The 24,054-nt window shown below is 36.7% G+C and overlaps 1 protein-coding gene across 1 annotated transcript; it reads right to left on the bottom strand.

The window, feature by feature from the left end:
* Window positions 1-14,399: 14,399 nt before the first annotated feature.
* Window positions 14,400-15,185, bottom strand: LOC147809438 (innexin inx4-like). Its single transcript, XM_087162810.1, has one exon. The coding sequence runs from the start codon at window positions 15,183-15,185 to the stop codon at window positions 14,400-14,402; it is 786 nt and encodes a 261-aa protein (XP_087018936.1).
* Window positions 15,186-24,054: the final 8,869 nt, after the last annotated feature.

Raw genomic sequence — 24,054 nt, forward strand, 5'->3', positions numbered from 1 at the left:
TCTAAAGTTGCGAGTTGGAGGGCTTCAAGAAATTCTGATAAGACTGAGATCATCAAGACTCAACGTCTGACTTTAACCAGCAACGTCAAAAAAAAAAAAAAAAAAAAAAAAAAAAAAATTTTTTTTTTTTTTTTTTTTTTTTTTTTTTTTTTTTTTTTTTTTTTTTTTTTTTTTTTTTTAACGAAGCATTGACGTTTGAACTTGGACCAGTATTATCTAAAGTTGTGAGCTCCAAGAAATTCTAAAGTTGTGAGCTCCGAGAAATTCTAAAGTTGTGAGCTCCGAGAAATTCTAAAGTTCCGAGGCCCCAGAAATTCTAAAGTTGCGAGGCCCCAGAAATTCTAAAGTTGCGAGGCCCCAGAAATTCTAAAGTTGCGAGGCTCTAGAAATTCTAAAGTTGCGAGTTGGAGGGCTTCAAGAAATTCTGATAAGACTGAGATCATCAAGACTCAACGTCTGACTTTAACCAGCAACGTCAAAAAAAAAAAAAAAAAAAAAAAAAAAAAAAAAAAAAAAAAAAAAAATTTTTTTTTTTTTTTTTTTTTTTTTTTTTTTTTTTTTTTTTTTTTTTTTTTTTTTTTTAACGAAGCATTGACGTTTGAACTTGGACCAGTATTATCTAAAGTTGTGAGCTCCAAGAAATTCTAAAGTTGTGAGCTCCGAGAAATTCTAAAGTTGTGAGCTCCGAGAAATTCTAAAGTTGTGAGCTCCGAGAAATTCTAAAGTTCCGAGGCCCCAGAAATTCTAAAGTTGCGAGGCCCCAGAAATTCTAAAGTTGCGAGGCCCCAGAAATTCTAAAGTTGCGAGGCTCTAGAAATTCTAAAGTTGCGAGTTGGAGGGCTTCAAGAAATTCTGATAAGACTGAGATCATCAAGACTCAACGTCTGACTTTAACCAGCAACGTCAAAAAAAAAAAAAAAAAAAAAAAAAAAAAAAAAAAAAAAAAAAAAAAAAAAAAAAAATTTTTTTTTTTTTTTTTTTTTTTTTTTTTTTTTTTTTTTTTTTTTTTTTTTTTTTTTTTTTTTTTTTTTTTTTTTTTTTTTTTACAATATTTGTATGTTTGAGCTCTCGAGCCAATATTGTCTAAGGTTGACAGCTCCCGGAAATTCTAAAGTTGAGACCTTCGACAAATTCTAAAGTTGAGACCTTTGACAAATCCTAAAGTAGGTCAGGTAACGGGTCTCGATAATCTCAACTCGTGAGAATTTATTTTTCATTTAAACAAACTCAATTTTTTTCTTCCAGGTCTTGATTTTTCCACGGGAGGAATTATCTTTTCAATCGTTGATCCTCCCCATTTTCTTTTATTCAATATACTATGTATTTGATCTTGTGTGTTTCCCGTCATACGATCAGTCCTCTCACGCAAGACACGACCATCCGATATAGAAACCTCGTAAATGTGGCCGTTTATCAATGCATCTTCTTCCAATGATTTGAACCGATGCTGAGGAATGTAAAAGTATCCATCGTTGTACATGACATCCAAAGAATGGTTTTCTTTTACTTTAAAAACATTATCGCTTTCCGTATCATGGATAATATAGCCGTCTGTATTGAAATCTGGTTCGGGTAACTGAAATGCTGAAAAATAATATTTTTGCGCGCGATACCCTTTAGGCAAAGAGATACTTGGCAAATACTCCAAAAAAATGTTTCTCTTGCACCAAGGTGCTACCAAATGTCCACGGACTTGATACACATCCAGCAAAATAATTGTGTGACCCAAGTTTTCTGCAGAAAATACAATTCCGTCATCAATTGTGATGCCCTTGCGGAGTTTTTGCAATCCACCTTCCCATTTTTCTACAATGCGATCCGAATAGCTATATACCATTCCAAACGTACCATCCCATTTATGAGCCACCAAATGGGTATCAGAGTAGATGAGATCAGGAATGCACGTCACTGGTTTTCGGGACATGTGTTCATCTAATGTGTAGGTTGGGTGTGGAAAACCGCGTAAATAATTATAGATTTTTTGATATTTTGTTAAACATGATAACAACTGCTCTCCGGGAATGGATTCAAGGGATTTTTTAAACACACCATACTCCCATTCAAATACTAACCGAAACATTCCATCGATTGCTTGAAACGTGTAAATTTGGGCACAATCATCCAATTTTAAAACACGTCGCTTTTCGATCCGAAACGGACATTGAAAATTGCCCACTGCATCCAGAAATGTCTTGTGATTCTCCATATTCCATTCTTCATATGGGATTTCCTTAGAATGTATCCATCTGAACCATAAACGATCGTGATAAACCATTTTTGTATTTAAAATTGTTTTGATTTCAAGAGCTCTGTCACGAAACCGAAAATGGGGTTTTATATAATAGACTGGGCGAGTCACGACAGAGCCAAGCCATTCAGACGCAATGTGATTTAAAATATAGTCGAGACTTGAACTGTTTTGAACGACCAATCGAAATTCGTATTCATGCATTGTATAATGCGTGGAATTGTTCTGAAAGATACAGCAGCCAATTCAATCGGTGCTGAATAACAAAATATATGCTTCCCAAGTACAAAATCAGAATGAATACTCCCCAATAAATATTTTTCCAAACGATATGAAGCACTGCTGGTATGGATACTGCTGGAACCGCAACGAGAACCAATACAATCTGGGCCAGTTGTTTTTCACTAGAACCAAATGATTCCTTTACACGATCTGCATCATCCGCGGCCAATATGTTTTCAATTCTCTGTGTTAGAGTAGTACTGGACATTTCTTGTTTCGTCTTTACCTTTTAACAAGGTTTAAAAAAAAAAAAAAAAAAAAAAAAAAAAAAAAAAAATTTTTTTTTTTTTTTTTTTTTTTTTTTTTTTTTTTATCTGATTGTTGTCTGTTGCCTCACAACTCCAAATGGCGGTGGTTGCGTGCTGCGATTCATAAACATACGTATGCTCAGACCAAGACCTACAATCAATAATCCCATTATAATGAGTAGGGTCACCACCAACCAATTGTTTGTTGAAACTGGTGTTGTTGGTTTCACAGGAGGACCTCTTATGACGGGAGGGTTGTTTTGAGCTGGAGGGTTGTTTTGAGCAGGAGGGTTGTTTTGAGCAGGAGGGTTGTTTTGAGCAGGAGGGTTGTTTTGAGCAGGAGGGTTGTTTTGAGCAGGAGGGTTGTTTTGAGCTGGAAGTTGTGCATTTTTAATAAACGGTATTGTATTATATTTTTTCTTGGGTACCCTTGGACTACTAGTATGTTGGACCTTTGTTAAATAATCGACATATCCTTTGTGTTTGCGATATAATCTCCCAATGATATTAACTTCATTCACTTGGGGATTGATACCTGTATTTATATAGGGTTTGTTGTCGAAAGATGGGACGATCACGTACCCATCGTTCGTTTTGGGATATCCCAATGGAAAAAGTGTTTGGATAGTAGGACCCGGTGTCGAGAAATCCTTAGTATATTCGTTATTGTATTCATCTACAGGATATCCGATAGCGTCTCCAAATACTCGAGCATACGTTTGGTTTAAAATGACTTCCTTTCTGTCCAAAGACAACTCATCTGTTTTGATCCGGGGGTAAATTTCCTTGCCGTCGGACCGTTTCGCGTATCGGTCAATGTCTTTACCATTCATACGTGTGACATCACTCTCTGTAGTTGGATCTGTAATGTAAAACTCGTTCCCGTCTTTGTCTTTTGGAAATATAACTTTTCCATGTTTGGTGAGGGCATAAATGTAGTTGCCATTTTTCAATCTTGCAAACGACATAATGGTTGGGTAAAACTCATCTCCGTTCGCCTTTCGGGCGTACACCTCGTCACCTCTTTTGTTTGTTGCTATGTTGTCCATGTAATATTCATCGCCGTTGCCGTTTTTTGGATAAACGGGTTTACCGTTGTGACACAAAGGGTAAATTATAAGACGATTTATATCCATAATCCATTCATTGTCGACCACAAATTGACACCCTTTTCTATATTTTGGATAAAATGGAGCTCCCGTGCTCATTGTGGCGTATTCGGGACGTTTATTATCCCTAAAGACATACTGATCACCATTACGAAGTTTTGGATAAATTTCATTTCCCAAGCGATCGCGAGCATATTTAAACGATCCGGTACTCGTTTTGAGGAGTATTTCAGGCGTCGGGTAATATTCGTCATTGGAAGCAGTTTTCGCGTAATACGCTTCACCTCCGCGCTTGGCAAACACAGAATTCTCACTTGTCTCATCAATATCATCACTAGTGGGATAAAGCTCACGTCCATCCAGGCTTTTTGTATAGCTTTCGTTGCCAAATGCATCCACGATAAAATATCTAATGTCGTTTTCGTGATCTTCGGACATGTCGGAATCCCCCATTTGAACGTCAGGCTGTGTGTACATTGTACTTGATTTATCAGATTAATGCAGAGTCGCACCTGTAGGCTTCAAACCTTTATAATACCTTGGATACATGGCTACACCTTTTTCATCGACTGCATAATAACCGTTCAAATTGTCTTTAGCGGGTACTTCTTTCCAAACACGAAAAATGTAATACTCGCTTCCGTTGGCTTTTTTAGGATAAATCTCCTTTCCAGACAAATTGCGCGCATAGTAGTACTCATCGTTATTTTTAGGCGCTACTTCGAGATTATGAGAATCTTTGGCATAGATTGGATTTCCCAAGGCATCACGCGCATAGTGTTCCACACCACCGATTTCAAGGTAAGTTTCATCGCCATTTTCATCTTTAGGATACAAGGGTTGTTTGGATGTCAAGTCGAATGGATACACGATTAAATCGTCTTTGGTAAACAAATATTGCGGAATTCCATCTACGTTTTTTGGAATGTATTCAACTGTACGCAATATTCCATCGACTATAGATTGATAGGAGGGATAACAGTTAAATTTTTCATTTAAAATTAAAAATGGGAGATGAAAGGGATTAGGGAAATAAATGCCTTCTGTATCGATAGTCGCGTAACGCACAACCATCGGTATGATGGTTGATTCAAAATGTTCATCTGGTTCATGCGCCGTGTCCATCGGGGGCAGTGCAGGTGTATCTTTTGATGGATTCAAAGAATTTTCAATTTTGTTTGTGGGGACAGGTGTTTCTTCGAAAGGATTTGCAGTGTCCTCGGCTGGTGGTTCTTTAGAAGAGTTTGCAGTATCACTGGCTGGTGGTTCGACGGAAGGATTTGCAGTGTCATCGGCTGGTGGTTCTTTAGAAGAATTTGCAGTATCACTGGCTGGTGGTTCGACGGAAGGATTTGCAGTGTCATCGACTGGTGGTTCTTTAGAAGAATTTGCAGTATCACTGGCTGGTGGTTCGACGGAAGGATTTGCAGTGTCATCGACTGGTGGTTCTTTAGAAGAATTTGCAGTATCACTGGCTGGTGGTTCGACGGAAGGATTTGCAGTGTCATCGACTGGTGGTTCTTTAGAAGAATTTGCAGTATCACTGGCTGGTGGTTCGACGGAAGGATTTGCAGTGTCATCGACTGGTGGATTTTCGGAAGGATTTGCAGTGTCATCGGCAGGTGGTTCTTTAGAAGAATTTGTAGTATCACTGGCTGGTGGTTCAACGGAAGGATTTGCTGGTGGATTTTCGGAAGGATTTGCAGTGTTATCGGCAGGTGGTTCTTTAGAAGAATTTGCAGTATCACTGGCTGGTAAATCTTCAAAAGAATTTGCTGGTGGATTTTCGGAAGAATTTGTGGAGTCATTTGCCGGTAGTTCTTTGGAAGAGTTTTCAGTTTCATCCATTGGTTCTTCCTCAGAAGTATTTGGCGCGTCATTTGCTAATGGTTCTCCCGAAGAATTTGCAGTTTCATTTATTGGTGGTTCTTCAGAAGGGTTTCCAGCGTCATTAGCTGGTGGTTCTTCGGAAGGGTTTCCAGCGTCATTAGCTGGTGGTTCTTCAGAAGGGTTTTCAGTGTCGTCCATTGGATCTTCTCCATTTGAACGACGCTTTTTTGGAGCAGGAATCGCAAAAGTGGAATAATCATCGCTTTTTACTTCGAGTTCATCAGGTTCTATCATGAGTGGTCTACGGCGATGTTTCGCATTGTCAAAAGCCATATCAGGATTCATCACCGGAATGATTGAATTTGGAACGTCATACCATACTTTACCTCCGACCATACCTATTTCGGAATCATTGGGGACAGCCTCGAGTCTCTCCAATCTAGCCTTTCGACGTCGCTTTAGAATGGGTTGACTTTGATCACGTCCAATATTCATACCTTTATTTATGTTTAAGAAAGATGATTGTGATACTGTTATGTGTGATTATGGTTTTTGTTGGCTGGAATCATCGGTTTTATAGAGCCTATATAAACCTTTCATGGTATACATTATACAAAAACGTTATGCCTAAAGAGTGGCGATTGTATATGATTCAAGAAAAACCTCTGGGATGGATCGTTTAATCATCGGCACGTTGATGGCTACAGCTGCTTATACGACAGGCGTTATTACGTTATGCATGCTAATAACAAGAAAGTGGTATTTATTGCTATTTTTTATCATAAATATATTAATATTTATTTTTTTCTTCTTCAGCTACATCAAAAAGTGGTTGTTTTTGGAATGGTTTAGTGATGTATTTGATCTGTGTTATTGGTTTTGCAAAGCGAGACAATGGTGGCAGACTCCTTAACTCTCATGAGCTTAAGAAATTTTTTTTCGTAGACTGAATTAAGAAACTTTTGATGAGCTGAGATGATCTAAGACTCGACGGCTGACTGAAATTATTCATGATACAACATTTGTAAGTTGTAAGGGCTTTGGAAAGTTTTGCTGAGCCTAGATATTGAAGACTCCACTGTCGCAAGTCGTGAAGGTTCCAAACAAGGCTATGGACGTTTGAGCTTGAGCCAATATTGTATAAGATTGAGAGCTTCAAGAAATTCTGACGAGACTGAGATCATCAAGACTCAACGTCTGACTTTAACCTACGACGTTTAAAAAAAAAAAAAAAAAAAAAAAAAAAAAAAAAAAAAAAAAAAATTTTTTTTTTTTTTTTTTTTTTTTTTTTTTTTTTTTTTTTTTTTTTTTTTTTTAACGAAGCTATTGACGTTTGAACTTGGACCAGTATTAGCTAAAGTTGTGAGCTCCAAGAAATTCTAAAGTTGCGAGGCCCCAGAAATTCTAAAGTTGTGAGCTCCGAGAAATTCGAAAGTTGTGAGCTCCGAGAAATTCTAAAGTTGTGAGCTCCGAGAAATTCTAAAGTTGCGAGGCCCCAGAAATTCTAAAGTTGCGAGGTCCCAGAAATTCTAAAGTTGCGAGGCGCCAGAAATTCTAAAGTTGCAAGTTGGAGGGCTTCAAGAAATTCTGACGAGACTGAGATCATCAAGACTCAACGTCTGACTTTAACATGCAACGTCAAAAAAAAAAAAAAAAAAAAAAAAAAAAAAAAAAAAAAAAAAAAAAAAAAAAAAAAAAAAAAATTTTTTTTTTTTTTTTTTTTTTTTTTTTTTTTTTTTTTTTTTTTTTTTTTTTTTAACGAAGCTATTGACGTTTGAACTTGGACCAGTATTATCTAAAGTTGTGAGCTCCAAGAAATTCTAAAGTTGTGAGCTCCGAGAGATTCTAAAGTCGCGAGGCTCCAGAAATTCTAAAGTTGCGAGGCCCCAGAAATTCTAAAGTTGCGAGTTGGAGGGCTTCAAGAAATTCTGATAAGACTGAGATCATCAAGACTCAACGTCTGACTTTAACCAGCTTCGTTAAAAAAAAAAAAAAAAAAAAAAAAAAAAAAAAAAAAAAAAAAAAAAAAAAAATTTTTTTTTTTTTTTTTTTTTTTTTTTTTTTTTTTTTTTTTTTTTTTAACGAAGCTATTGACGTTTGAACTTGGAACAGTATTATCTAAAGTTGTGAGCTCCAAGAAATTCTAAAGTTGCGAGGCCCCAGGAATTCTAAAGTTGTGAGCTCCGAGAAATTCTAAAGTTGCGAGGTCCCAGAAATTCTAAAGTTGCGAGGCCCCAGAAATTCTAAAGTTGCAAGTTGGAGGGCTTCAAGAAATTCTGACGAGACTGAGATCATCAAGACTCCACGTCTGACTTTAACACGCAACGTCAAAAAAAAAAAAAAAAAAAAAAAAAAAAAAAAAAAAAAAAAATTTTTTTTTTTTTTTTTTTTTTTTTTTTTTTTTTTTTTTTTTTTTTTTTTTTTTTTTTTAACGAAGCTATTGACGTTTGAACTTGGACCAGTATTATCTAAAGTTGTGAGCTCCGAGAAATTCTAAAGTTGTGAGCTCCGAGAAATTCTAAAGTTGTGAGCTCCGGGAAATTCTAAAGTTGCGAGCTCCGAGAAATTCTAAAGTTGTGAGCTCCGAGAAATTCTAAAGTTGCGAGGCCCCAGAAATTCTAAAGTTGCGAGGCCGCAGAAATTCTAAAGTTGCGAGTTGGAGGGCTTCAAGAAATTCTGATAAGACTGAGATCATCAAGACTCAACGTCTGACTTTAACCCGCAAAAAAAAAAAAAAAAAAAAAAAAAAAAAAAAAAAAAAAAAAAAAAATTTTTTTTTTTTTTTTTTTTTTTTTTTTTTTTTTTTTTTTTTTTTTTTTTTTTTTTTTTTTTTTTTTTTTTTACTTTGTCGTTTGAACTTCCATCAATTCATTACTGGCTGTTTCGACAAATCCATGTTCCATTGCTACACGGTCAATATACTCAACCGTTTTCTTGAAATTTTGTTCGAGTAAAGTTTCAAGATTTGGATAAACGTCATCGCCACGCTTAATCAATTGCATTATGTCAGTTTCATCATCAATTATAGTCTTTAAATCATATCGGACATAGTAAAGCAAAAGTTGAAAAATTGCACTTGCTCTTGATTTAACATCTATTTCGCTTAGACGTTTCAATTTTTCTCGTATTTCGAGCAATAAATCCTGTGGAATTGAGGGAATGCGTTTCCATTTAAAGTGTGAATACAATGAAAACACGTTTTGATAAAATATTATAAACAATTGGGTCAATTGAGCCACGGTAATTTTGCTATTTTCAACAGCATCATATTTCTTTTGCAATCGTTCAAATTCCATTCTCCAATTTTCATTTTTTATTTCCTCATCTGCTTCCATGCGCTTGCGTTTTCCTTTTACCTCTGGCTTTAAATTTGAAAAGTTTTCATTTAAGTGAGTAATTTCTTTTCGTAAGTTTTTAACTTCCAACGTCAAGTTTGAATGTTCGCGTCGCAAATTAACATTATCCTTCTCTACTATTTTAATGTGTTCTTGTAGTTTGCTGGCACCAGGATACTGTACACTCGTATAAATTTTTAATTGTTCGTGGTTAAGTTCCTTTTCACTTTGTAGAGCTCTTATTTCCATGTTCTTTTCGTCGATGTTTTCGTTTAGCATATCGATATCCCGACGCAATTTTGAGACAGATTCGGAAACTGATCTCTCGTTTATTTTTTGCGTCAGTGTTTTTTCCGCGTCACGTAATTTTTGCAATTCCTCAAACATTGCTTTTTGCGCACTAGTGTTTTTCTCATTCGTTTCTTGGAGAGTAACGTTTTCTTGAGTCAATTTTTCGAGAGCGGTTTTACAATTGTCAAATTCAATGTCTTTTGCCTTTAAATACTTTTTGTCGTTTTCCCTTTCTTGGGTCAAATTTTTTATATCCTCATTCATTGTTTTGAGATTGTCATTATATTTTTTAATTTCATCATTTTTCTTTTTTATTTGCCCCTTTAGCTTTTCGTTTTCTTGGGTCCAGTTTTGTGTTTTGTCATTTTTTGTTTTGAGATCGAAATTACATTTCTCAATTTCCTTGGTTTTCGCTTCTATTTGCTCTTGCAACTCTTTCAGTTTTTGGAGATGAGTATCGGTCAAATTCTGCAGTTGATCGCTTCCTTCTTTCTCGAGTTTTTCCTTTTCTCGTTTTAAAGTCTCATCGAATTGTGATTGCAATGATGCTACTGCTTGTGTCAACCCTTCCTTTTCTACAGTCAAAATATTTACAGTTTCGGTCAAACCCTGTATTTTCCGACCTTGTGCTTCAATGGTTGCCCAATGTTCAACAATTTTTTCTTGTTTTATTTCATTTTCCTCTTTTAATGCAGAGAGAGATTCAACTATGGAATCTTCACACACTTGCATTTTTTCCGTTTCCAATTCTTGCGATAGTTTGATGTTGTCTGCTTTCAAATTGCTTACAGTGGTATTCAATTGACTGATATTGTTTCTCAGCGACGCAATGTTATTATTAAGTTGTTCAATTTCATTACTACAGTCGTCATATTGTGTTTTCAATTCCTTTTCCTTGGCGTTTTTAGCGTTTTCGAGTTCAGTAATTTTATCCTTGTACGGCTTTACTTTTTCTTCTATAGACTGTTTCAATGTATAGAGTTTAGACACCCATTCAGATATATTACTAGAAAATTGCGTGTCATAGATATTTTCCAAAGCATCTTTCAATACTTTTACATTAGACCTGTACAGAGTAAATTGTTTATTCAGATTGTCAAATTGTTTTTTCTTTTCCAACATTTTGGTTTGGATTTTGGCCCCCCATTCACTCATAGGGTTAGAAAAATCCTCGCTATGGACATGTTCCAAGACACCTCTCAATGTTTCTAAATGGGTTGTATAGTACTTTAATTCATTTTCAATTGATTCGTGTTGATTTTTTATTTCAAACATTTTGTTTTGGATATGATCACCCCATTGATTCAAGGTGTCAGGAAATGTGTCACCATAGACATTTTTCAAAACACCTTTCAATATTGCTAAATTGTCAATATAGAGATTTAATTCGTTATTCACTGATTGGCATCGATTGTTTAAATTTGTAACTTTTTCTCTGATTGGCGACTCCCATTGGTTCAGATCCTCAGGGAGTGTCTCGTGTAAAACGTCTTCCAAAACATTTTTCAACGTTTGTATGTCTTCATTCTGTTCTGGTACACTTTCGATGGCCAATTGGGCGGTACTCGGTAAGGCCTGTTGCACCGACGATTCATTTTCAATAAACATGGAATTCGAATTGGGCTGAGCTTCTGGTGGTTCCTCAATCTGGGGTCTTTCAATCCATTGCAGTTGCAGGGTCTCCAAATGCGCCTGTAGATCCATGAAACGTGATTGAATATAATTTTGTAAATGGTCAGTTTGGTTCAGTGTGCCCATGCGTTCATGGATAGACGAAAGCGTCGCTTGTACGTCTTGCCGCAACGCATTATTGGTCGTTACTAAATTCATATTTTCATCCTCCAAAGGTTTAAAAAGTAACATTAAATCTAGTCTAGGTTCAGTCTCCTCACTCGTTATCATGGGTATTTCGACTAGAAGCCGTTGCGCCATACTGTTTCTAACCCGGTGATATTGACCCATCATATCCGTTTGGAATTTTTTGTATCGTTCAATCAGCTCAATCAGTTGCTCTTGCCAATTCTCTCCGTATCCAATCTCTGCAAAATGCATTTTTAAATACTGAGTAATTTTGGAATCCTTATCGATGCGAGCCAGTTGAGTATTGCTTTCTGTGAGATGCTGTTGCAACTCGTCGATGCGATTGGACAAATGGACGACCGGTAAATTATTACCCAATCCCGTAGATACTTTTTGCAACAATTCTCTCGCCAGTCCCATAATATTTTGCTGGCTGCGACTAATTTCAGTTTCCAATTCAGTGTAGGCTACACCTGCTGTGACATAAGTTTTCAATTTTGTTTTGAGCGATTCGAAATGAGCCTCTACTTTAAACATGCCCAACATTTCAGTCATTTCTTCGTGTGTAATGATACGATTCATCAGTCCTTCGAGTTTTTGATACAGCGCGTCGCCAATGAGTTGCACGTTGAAAGTGGGCAACCTTGACATTAAATTGTCAAATTTTTCATCTTTATCCTTTTCAAGTTTCGACAACAAGAGATTCATTTTTTCCTCGTGTTCTTTGGATGTCGAAAACTCTTTCGACCATTCCTCTTTAAAATTGAACAACATCTCCTTGAGAGCAGTCTTCCATTCGCTCCTGTGGATATCCGTCAAACGCTCAGGCTCCATATTTTCTCGTAATTTTTTATTCTCCTCTCCAACACCGGCAATTTGATTCCGTAGACGCGAATTTTCCATTTCATGGTCTTTCAGTTTGGCTGTCATAGACTCGACCTCTTCTTTCATTTGATTCTCTAGCTCTGCATTTCTCTTTTCATAGCATTTCAGTTGGGCTTTCATAGACTTGACCTCGTCTTGTAATGACTCGAGTTGATTTTCAATATTCAGCTTCTCCCCTTCCAATGCGTCGACTCTGTCTTTGAAATGATTCTTGGACGCTTTCAAATTTTTTATAGTTTCGTCCCAGTTTGACGTTTCGACAGACACCTGGCATACGCGTGGCTCCTCGGATGTGTCCACGTGACACATCTGAAGCAAAAAATCCAAAAAACTCTTGCTGTGTCGATACAGTTCGGGATGGCGTTCCACCAAAGGTTGACTCATGACGAATGCCTCGGAAATGTCACGGGACACATTCCTTTTCAACGTTTGCACGTGCTGCAAATGCACCAAGTCGTTCGGATTCCTTTGGGATTGTAAAATCGCCGCCACTAATGATTTAAAGACCATCTTGTTTCAACGGATCCATTTAAAAGTTGATACACTTGCAACAAATCGTTTTTAATGTGTCTATGCGGTTCTGTTTTTTGAATCGACAACCAATCCAATAAGGCCATCAAGATCCTTTTGTAACGTTCCAAATTGCTCTCGTAAAACTGACATCCAAACGTCCGCCAAGTAAGGATATCTTTAAAGAGTGGAAACCAGTTGCGGCACAGGGTTAATTTGGAAGTGGGTACAAAACAGCAAGCCTTATTATTCGCGTCCAAGTACCATTCTTTGGTGTAGCTAATAATCATCAAAGATACGTATTCTACTTTACCGTTTATCAATCGAAAGGCAATTCCCACGGGGTGCTCATTGCCGAAAGTGATTTGACACGTGTAAAAGTCTGGTGGCGGGAGATGCGGAAGAGGTACAAAGTGTTCCGTGCGTTCTGCAATTTGAAACAATCTTTTTCCAAAGAGTGCGCAGGGATCGCGACCATGATGTCTTACCGTGTCCCTTTGAACCATCGCGAAAGCCAGGGCATACCACGTACTTATAACGTTGATATCTCTTGTATTGCGTTTAAAATGCCTCATCAGTGCCGCTGTATTTATGTCAAACATACATTTGGATGTGTGTAAAACGCAACACTCTAAGAATGTCTTTAATGCTTCAAAGGCCTTTGTCTTTCTCGCACGCTTCCAAATTTTTTTAAATGGATTCCTTGTGGTCACAATGTACAGGGTTTCTCTGTCAAACACTGAAAATATTACGGATGTTCGTGGGAAAAACGACAAGAGAATGCTGTGCTCTGTAGGTGTAGCGTTTGAGTTTGCAGGCATGACAAACATCAGAGGGGTTCCAACATATCGTACTTGGAGTGGACGATTGCTTGCCTCGACCAACATGCAAGTACTACGAGGAATGTCTATAGGATTGCAGTCCCCTCCAAAGTGTTTCAAGACAATAACTGGATTCGTGAAGCGCACGGCGAGAAAAGTAAAACTTTTGTGTTGATTGCCACTCACGCACAAAACGTCAGACAGCACTTCATGACTGATATCATATTGAGCCAATTCTGGGCCAGCAGGCAACACTATAATGGCATTTGGAGGATTGGAGGCCTCTGATGATTCAGTGGATGCGTTTTGTCTCTCGTTGGAAGAGGCGACGGGTGGTTGGGTGTCCATCGAATCGAGTGGCAATTCTCGAGACACTGGTTCGGATTGTAAATTTTCCACATCGGGAGAGATGATGCGTGGTAACTCGTCGTGGGCTTGATCAGACTCTACCGCTTCAGCGTTTAAAACAGATAAATTCTCGTGCGTTGGATCAGGTGATTCGACAGACTCTGCTTCCATGGATAACTCGTCAGGCGATGGATCAGACTGTACTGCTTCAGCGTTTGAAACAGGTAAATCTTGATGCGTTGGATCAGGTGGCTCCGCTTCCATATCTAGAGGAGGTAAATCCTCATACAAGGCATCAGGTGATTCGGCTCGCCCCGCTTCCATATCTAGAGGTGGTAAATCTTCATACACTGCATCATATGATTCGACTCGTTCCGCTTCCACCAAAAAATCTTCATTCTCAAAAATAATCTCTTCATCAATGAACACAACGCCTTGCCCACGGGGAAAAGACATTGCTTTTTTTAAATATATATGCTTCAAAGCAGAATTTCTACGTTGAATGCTCATCGAGGTTTAGGATTTGAAAGGATCCACTCGCCATGTGCTCTGAAAGTTATAAGGACAATTTGAAAAAAAAAAAAAAAAAAAAAAAAAAAAAAAAAAAAAAAAAAAAAAAAAAAAAAAAAAATTTTTTTTTTTTTTTTTTTTTTTTTTTTTTTTTTTTTTTTTTTTTTTTTTTTTTTTTGCTGTTAGCTTTCGATGAAAGCTTCCATGCTGACATACAACGGATTCTTCAAATGTGCATTTCGCCATTGGTTTTTCAAGTTCTGCTTTGCATGCCAAGTTTTTGCTTCAGCTTTTGCAATGTTTAGACACCACCAAACGTTTATCCCCTCTTTTCCCAAACGTATAGCTTGGTAAAGGCGATATAGCAACATATACACGTGAAATACAATCAATGTCGGGAAAATGCCATACACGATCCAAAACACTTTTCTGTACACGCTATTCAAAGGCAGCAAACATCTAAATTTTCCTGTAGTGATTCCTCCTCCAGAATAATAATCATAGTTGCATGAAGCCATTTCGGGAAATAATAAGGATATGGTATTCCAATGCCAATCAGATTGCGACCAAGCGTAGTTGAAAAAAATATTCAAAATTATCGGAATCAAAACATTTTGCGCGAGGTAAACACATTCTAATCCAAACACTTTCCAAAACAAGCGGTTTCCTTGAGATGCCTGAATAATTTTAAAAACTCTCACGGAATCATCTGTGGTTTTGATTTCGTGTGTAATTTCTGTCATAAATTTGGACATTTGATTCGACCAAATACGAAAGGGATAATGAAACATAAACGCCAGCAATAAAAGTACCACCGATACCCATTGATAGTAATTGTGATATAAAATTCCACTTGAAGACTCTGTAAAAGTACTATTAATGAAGCATTTGGTGTCCAACAATTCTTGGTGGACACGATGCCCATCTACTTGACAGATGATGTTGCTACCGAAAAATTGTCTGGTCATGGCAAGTCCAAAGCAAAACAAGAAAACATTTCGTACATGTATTTGTTGCACGTCAATCAATACGCTAAAGCTCTTTTGTGGAACCTGGGAGCGTTTCCATTTCAGCAGTTGCGTAACGTTAAACATGATTGCTTGTTTTGAATGTGTAATAAAGTAAAAAATATGAATCTACAGATGCTAATGATTGGCGTACTCTTGGTAGTAGTGTTTATAGGATTTTTGTCCTTTGCGTATTCAGCGTATGGAATGTATTACAGTACTGCAACTGCAACCACGGGAGCGGCTTTGATCAGTTCGCATCAAATGCACTATATCATACAACTGATTACATATCTCGTATCGTTTGGTGTGGGTGCAACAATGTTTTATACTAGAAAGCGCTGATGAGTAAAAAGAGACCTTGATGCTGTAGCTGGATGGTCCATCAACAACTGACTAGTTTGACAAACGTAAAACTTTTTTAAGCATAAAAAAAAAAAAAAAAAAAAAAAAAAAAAAAAAAAAAAAAAATTTTTTTTTTTTTTTTTTTTTTTTTTTCAAGACTTGACGCTTGATCTTAATTGAAAACATTTGAATAACTGTAGACGGGTTCCCAAATTTTATAAACTGGGTTTGTAAAGTTGATACACAATTGGCTCGTTACAAGTCTTGCATTCAAAAATCTGGAAATTAGAATGGTTCTTGCAACTCTTTTCAGTGCACGAAGGACATTTCTTTTCAAAACCCTGATGCAATGTCAGTTGTTTGCTAAGCTGGAAGCATCCGCTGCAAGAATGTTTTCGTTTATATGATTCACACTCGCAAATGCAGTAACAATAACTTTTACAATCTTTGCAAGCAATACCATCCACAGATTCACGAGGTATTTCAAAACATTTCATATCACAACAATACATGGCCATGATGACGAATATATTCAGAGGTGGAATGAATTGATTAAGACTCAACGCTTGACTTTAAACAATAAGGTTTAAAAAAAAAAAAAAAAAAAAAAAAAAAAAAAAAAAAAAAAAAAAAAAAAAAAAAAAAAAAAAAAAAATTTTTTTTTTTTTTTTTTTTTTTTTTTTTTTTTTTTTTTTTTTTTTTTTTTTAGTCTCTCGAGACTTAAATCTCGATGCATTTATGACGGCTCTTCATGAATTTTGTCTGAACACGTATCGCAGAACCTTATTGAGTGAAAGGGTCTATTGCAACCGTTGTTACACAAATACAACTCCAAGACTTTTTGACATCGTATACAATAAATTTCAGAACACATGTTTTATTTTTTTTCGGCGTTCGTCTTGACTTTAAGAGATTTTTGTAAGAGGATGTCGAGGATATCTTCAATTCAGAAATGATGATTGTGAGATAAAGCTTATTTAAAATTCTAATGATGCTAGTTCGAAGTAATTCTAAAGTCGAGGGCTTCAAGAAATTCTGACGAGACTGAGATCATCAAGACTCAGCGCTTAACTTTAACACATTGTTTTAAAAAAAAAAAAAAAAAAAAAAAAAAAAAAAAAAAAAAAAAAAATTTTTTTTTTTTTTTTTTTTTTTTTTTTTTTTTTTTTTTTTTTTTTTTTTTTTTTTTTTTTTTAATTTGTGTCATCAATTTTGTCGTCGTCATCTCTAACATTGTAATCATACTGTCTCATATAATCAGTAGCCAGACTAATAACATCAAGCTTTGGTCCGCAATATCTCACACTATCCATAGGTAGTAATGCATTCAAATACATAAATGTGCCCATATCCAGAGTCGCTATTTTTGCTTGCCATCCATGAACTTTTTCTGCGGGTTCATTCAAATGCTCGTGGTAAAATTCCGTTTTCAAATATAGTTTCATCTGTGTAATAGGTATCTCGAAATGCTTGGGTGGTAAATTGTGCCAGTCCTTAAAGGGTGATTGAGGTAATGCCCAATTTTTCAAAACTTCGTTAAACGTGAAAGACGTTAGAGAATCCTTTTTTGCGACCACAGCGTAATCGTGGTTTTCCTCATAGGTGGCAGCAAAGTACAAAGAATACGGTACACACTCTCCATTGTAATGCATCCATTGAATCTTTGCAACGTAATCAATATTTGTAGGCCACCTAATAGTCGGTAGTTCCATCTTTTAACAAGTAGTGATGAGAGAATGTCCAACAAGTAGTGATGAGAGAATTTCCAACAAGTAGTAGTGATGAGAGAATAGCATATGAATCCTGGGTTGATCGCGCAAGCTTTTAAACAGTGCTTTAAAAAAAAAAAAAAAAAAAAAAAAAAAAAAAAAAAAAAAAAAATTTTTTTTTTTTTTTTTTTTTTTTTTTTTTTTTTTTTTTTTTTTTTTTTTTTTTTTTTTTTTTTTTTTTTTTAGCAAGATCCTATCCGTCTTTGTGATCGAGTAGCAAACTCTTCATAGTCAGAAAAGCTGACTCTGTAGGTATGGTAACGCTTTTTCTTAAACGTATTATTCCATCGTCAACCATATATGTCCTTGTTGTCAAATATCCAATTCTTTGGTACTTTTGCAACACAACAGTCTCATTTCCCTCTGTAGATAATTGCAATTCAATTTGTCCTTCGTATCCAAGGGGAAAGAATTCATTGTGTACTTTAACACCTTTTAATTGGTTGCAGAATTTAGCTGCTTCATTTGGTCGCAGTTTAATTATTCTTTCTATTTTTACAGTTTCAATTTTTCCAGGGTTTAAAATGATTTCTCTATTTGGCAAATGCAATGGATCTTCATCGAACCACAATAAAAACTCTGTTTCTTCTTCGGGAATTTGATTTTCTACCTCAGCTTGGCCGTTTAACTCTTGTTCAGTCGTGTGATTTTGTACTTTATCCTTTTCCTCGTTGAGCAAGTGTAATATACGTTCCGACATCTTCCAAGTAGTGATGAGAGAATGTCCAACAAGTAGTGATGAGAGAATAGCATATGGATCCCGGGTTGATCGCGCAAGCTTTTAAACAGAGCTTACAAAAAAAAAAAAAAAAAAAAAAAAAAAAAAAAAAAAAAAAAAAAAAAAAAAAAAAAAAAATTTTTTTTTTTTTTTTTTTTTTTTTTTTTTTTTTTTTTTTTTTTTTTTTTTTTTTTTTTTACAGTTTCAATGTTTTGCTTAATAGATGTTGGAAGCTTTCGCTACTCATGACATCTGTAAAATGTAACGCGTTCAATACATCCATTTCAATAACAGTTTTGCCATCCATCAAGCGTCCCTTGTAATCTACATACAACCCTTGTAAATTGAAAACCATCTTTGAATAACTGTAGCCGGGTTCCCAAATTTTACACGTTTTACTGAGCGCATCGTTTGAAGTTTTGGCATGTGCCAATGCTTGCACTGCGTCCAATCCATCCCAAAACGAACTTTTAACGTACATGTCTTCCTGATAACCAATGCACCCAAACATTTGATACAAGTGTTCATAACTGCCTTTGGCACCCGATTTAACCATAGACACCAGACATCCATTGGTTTCTTCTGCTTTTTGCTTAAACGTTTCAAAAGATCCCCTTCCAAACTCGCTCAACATGTCCATTTCTTTCAGCGTCAAACCGAAACATATTTCGTTTTGCAACACTTCCAAATAAAATAATCTCAGACGGTCAATGTATTCAAACGTTTTCTGGGATCCATAATGGTCGTACAACACTTTAAACGTAGTATGTAAATTTTTCGCCTTGAAAGGTAAAAAATCAATCTCCTCATACTTTAAGAAATAGACCACCAGCATGTCCTGGTTGGGCGTCAGCTTTGGGCCCTGCATGACAAAACAACCCAAAGAATATTCGGAATTTAAAATGGTGGCGGCTTCGGCTTGCGACAAACCATTGGGTATCACGTACAAGTTGCATTCATCCCCATCGAAATCACCATTAATAGCTTGCAAAATAGTTAATGGAATTCCAAAACAATCATATTCCCATCCAGGAGACGAAACGTACAACCCTACAAAATTACCGGGTTGTAGGGAGGGCATACGATTCAAAATGATCCATTTCTTATGCAAGTTGAATGATTTTACAATGTGGATAGGTAATCGGATTTCGTTGGGCCGTAACGTGGCGTCCGGAACAATCATGCCCCGCATGGACAAGGTGCATCGCTTGCCAAATCCATGATATCTCATGATGGTGTATTTGCCACCCGATCTGCGTGCTATGCTCCCGTAATTCAATGGCGTTTCCAAGATATCCATCAACATTTTGTCTACTTTTACCTTGGGTTGAACCACTTTGGTGCGTTGCGTCATGGGTTTACCTTGTACAAATTTCATGACTTTTTCATACGTGAGTGTGGATTTGACTTGCCAATAAATGGGATCGGGAAGAATTAAAAAATCTTGATTCGATACTATACGAAACTTGTCCAACGTGCGTTTCAACACGGGTAAAGCAAACGTATACCCAGGCGTGGGGACTGCAATCGATTGGACGGGGTAGGACCGAATACTACCATCATAATAAAACTGCTTACAACATACTGTCCACGACACCTTTGTAAATTTTAATGTATCTTTGCAAACTAAACATTTGGTTTCGTTGGTGTGACTCTTGCGCCATGCTTTTAAAATTTCAATTACATCCTCAGGATGGTATTGAATAGGACAATCTTGTAAAGACAAGAGAGATATCTTGTAATTATCAATCGCCATGGAACGTTATCGACGACGAAGAAATGGTTCCGAGTATTATTCCAAAGATAAGAAGGGTTTTTTAAAGAGATTAGGTGGTGAGGTGTATGCCCGTGACAAGTACGGAAACCAAATATATCCAGACTGTCAAGATTATATATTTGCTCGTGACAAGCGGTTTGAAGAGTTTTACGCTAGTGACGTTGATGGAAACGAGTATTATCCTCTTCGAAACAAGAAAAGTTGTTTAATACAACAAGGACAAAGTGTCAAAATTGCAAAAATGTATGACGGCACACAACGTTATCCGGTGGACAAACACGGTAACGAGTATTACTTATTGCATGAAGGGAAACCGTTTTTATTGCGAAAAAGCGATGGTACGCCGTATTTGGCAAAAAATCATAAAGGTATTTCAATGATTCCTTGGAATTTTTTGCTAGAGTACGTAAAAGATGATACTCCGTATCTCTATTGCAAAGACTCTACAGGTAACGGCGTGTATGTACGTGGTTCAGAGTTGCCAGCAGGTCTCGAAATGTTGTGTGATTGCATATGCCGGTTGACGTTATCTCAACCCTCCTTAATCCCTTGTTGCCTGCGATGTGTTGTTTAATATTTACGTTGTCTTGGCATCGAGAGATTATCCAAATTCTTCATCATTTAAATTTTGCAAGTTGCGACAGCTCCAAAAAATTCTGATGAGGTGAGAACATTGAGACTCGCCTTAAAAGCACAATGTCAAAAAAAAAAAAAAAAAAAAAAAAAAAAAAAAAAAAAAAAAAAAAAAAAAATTTTTTTTTTTTTTTTTTTTTTTTTTTTTTTTTTTTTTTTTTTTTTTTTTTTTTTTTTTTTTTTTTTAGAATTGTCGTCTTGTGCCCTTGAGCAGTTTCAAACTCTCACCCCCTTGGATTTTAGGATTCTATTGTCCTACGCAAGTTTCTAATGATGATGTGATCATAATACACAATTGCAGATTCCACTTTTCGTTTTTTGTTTGTCAAATCTTCAAACGTTGCGCTTCTTTTGCTTTTGTTTTCTTCTTGCAAGATACTGTTTTCAAATGTCAAGGGCTCATCCTCTTGATCCAATATACTATTGTGACGTACCGATCCCAATTGTAAATCAGATTTACGGTATTCGCTAAATTCCTCCTCAAACTTTACAATTAAATCTGCCTCTGGAGTTGTGTTATTTTTGGTATTTTTCAGAAATTGACGCACAGCTGATCGAAGATCCGTCATGGTGGTAATGTGATCATCGCTCATTTGCACATCCATATGCGTTTTAAACTGATTGTAAACATCCGTATTAAACAAATACATTTGAGTATATTCCACTACACTGGGTGGCTCGTCTCGATAATGCAGCAACCCATCTTTAATACTCATGTGTTTTTTCAAGTGATACAAGAGTATTAAAAAACATCCCACAAATGATCTTTCGACGGCATATTCATCTTTTCCATATCGATTCAGCTGCACTTGTTCCGAAGTTGTTTTCGGTGGCTTGTTGACAAATCGCGACAAAAAGGGAATGGCTGTGACGCGATCTTGAAATGCTTCAGTGGCTTGACAGTCTGGTACGTTGTTGGTCGACGTAAACAGCTTGGCAGTGGGTATACCTCCTTGACTGGCCTCATACATGTTTCGAAAGGTTACGCAAGAATTTCCCGTAATTTGTTTGACACGATTTTCGTTCAATTTACCTTCCAGTTCTTCGGATGTCACGATGCGACAGTTGAAAATGGTCGAAGCCAAGTCGGGAGTCGCGTTACCCGCGGCATTGCTGGGTTTCAAATTGTCCGATTGGATACAATGGTAATAGCCTCCAAACACGCGACCCAGAATCTCAAAGAGTTTGCTCTTTCCGTTGGATGTTTTGCCTTTGCACACGAAAAATTTTCTCTCATAATTGGTGGCAATGAAAATGCTCGCCAGCACATCGCACAAGTACATGAGCAAATCGTGTTCAAATGCAGTGTACTTACACAAATGAACGTAAAAATGCATCATGGATTTGGCATAGGGATCGTAAGCAATGTGCGACATTTCTTCTTGAATCATTTCGTGTAACGTGTCAAACAAATCGTCCGTCCGATCCGTAAACAACGCTTTTAAATATTTTAAAAAGAAAAATTTGTCAGTCATCAATTCGTACAATTTTTCCAAATCGGGAGAGTTGTGATACAATTTGATCATTTCTTGCCTGGAAACGTCAATGCCGAGACGCTTATCGGATAAAAACAACTCGGGTACCGTAGCTCCAATGTGTCCAGTCAAGATGTCTAGTAAACCGTCCTGCAAACGGATAAACCACTTGTGACGATCCATTTGAATGTATTTCTGTTCCAGATTCGAATCACTTGTAATGGTGGACGTCACTGCCCTGAGGTTAAATTTCTGAATCGTTTCATCGTCGGGTCCACCCAATTTGCCACACCTCTTGTACTCTTGCAACCACGAAACGATGGATTGCCACAAATTGCTCAGGTGCGATTCCTTTTCACTTTCGCTCGAAATTTCTTTCCACGATTCAATCAAATAATTCCAAATGTACGTCGATGGTTTTCGCAACGAATTGAGCATGCGCAACACCTTGATGGGAAAGTGACTCTCTTGGATGCGTCGATACAGCTCCACCATTTGCTGTGGCGTCGTCACACTCAGAATGGCCCGCTGTGAATCGGTCACAATTTGCTTGAGCTTGTCCTTGTTGCGGACGTAGCGATTGCACAAATTGTTGCCACAAAAATAGATGGTTTCTTCTGTGAAATCCTTCATGGTAACGTTGGTGTGTTCCACATCCACCAGTTCCATGCGATCCAAGAGCGGAAAAAAATCCTTGTCCAAGGTTCCTTTTAAATGCGCCACCATCACCACAGAGGAAGTGTTTAAGCATTTACACAATGCATAAAACATGGGTAAAAAGTAAATACCGTCGTTAAACTCCATGATGGTCTTGATGGGATTGGAATCTCTTACAAACTTGTCGTTATTTTCTCGCAATCCTTGATTCATTTTATGAAAAATGGGATTGACATTGGTAGAGTTGGGTGTCAAACGTGCTCCGCGCTCGTACCAACTCTTTAAGGCGGCGTTATTGGTTTCGAAATTGCTTAATAAAAATGTATTGAAATGTAAATAATGATGGCTTTTCAAGAAATGAGTGCCGTCAAACAATAGTTTTTTCCCTTTGAAAATGTATCCCATGGCCGAAGAACTCTTGTATGAAAATGAACAAATGGCTTGAAAATCACTCGATTCATTTGGAATGCATCCAATCAGGGTCGGGTAGGACAATTTATACAAGGCAGGGAAGGGTGTTGCGACGGGCATCATAAAATTCAAAATGTGTTGTCGAATCTGTTGCCTTTCGACAAACAGAAATTTGCGAAAATACGACTCTAGATTGTATTTGACGCGTTTAAATGATTTTTTAATTTTTTCCAGTTGAACATCCAACGGCTTACTGAAATCAATCATGTATTCATTTTTCTCGTCCACGTAATGTATTTGAAGCGCCATGTAGGGTTGTGTGTCGGGTTTGGCTGATCCCGCAAGTGTCATGTTTTGCAAAATATCGAGCGTATAGGTTCCCCTGTTTACAATGGAATATCGTAAGATGGGTTTCAAAGATTCACACAACAGTATGTAATCGTCGTGCGATATGAGAAATTCAGGTAAATGAACGTGAACACCATGCCCGTCGGATCGAGCAGCAATAATATATGTAAAATGGTTAACGTGTGTCAAAAATGTCATTTTGAGGGTGGAATGAATCTCAGGAAGAATGATATCGAACAAGGATTCAGTCGTTTGGCCATCCGCATGGAAATCCAAATCCAAAACCACAGAATGACATTCGGCCGATGCCAAATCCAACGTGCAAGCTATAAATGTATTTTGTAAGCACCAATGATGAGCAAAATGGAGATAATCTTGCTTTTTTACATAGGAAATACCACCTGTAATGTTATAGAGGAGGTATACATCGGAGACGGGAGCTTCTTCCACAGTATTGACTCGATGTAGATATATAGACATTGCTCTCGGCTGACGTCTTTATTACACCATCGCAACGCATCAAAGAGATTTTTTTTCAGGCAATCGAGATATAATTCATTAAAAAAAAAAAAAAAAAAAAAAAAAAAAAAAAAAAAAAAAAAAAAAAAAAAAAAAAAAAAAATTTTTTTTTTTTTTTTTTTTTTTTTTTTTTTTTTTTTTTTTTTTTTTTTTTTTAATGAAAAAAAGTTTTAAATAT

This window comes from Parasteatoda tepidariorum, chromosome 5 (assembly GCF_982258835.1).
Source record: "Parasteatoda tepidariorum strain Cologne lab strain chromosome 5, Ptep-v5.0, whole genome shotgun sequence".
In the NCBI taxonomy this organism is placed as follows: Eukaryota; Metazoa; Arthropoda; class Arachnida; order Araneae; family Theridiidae; genus Parasteatoda; species Parasteatoda tepidariorum.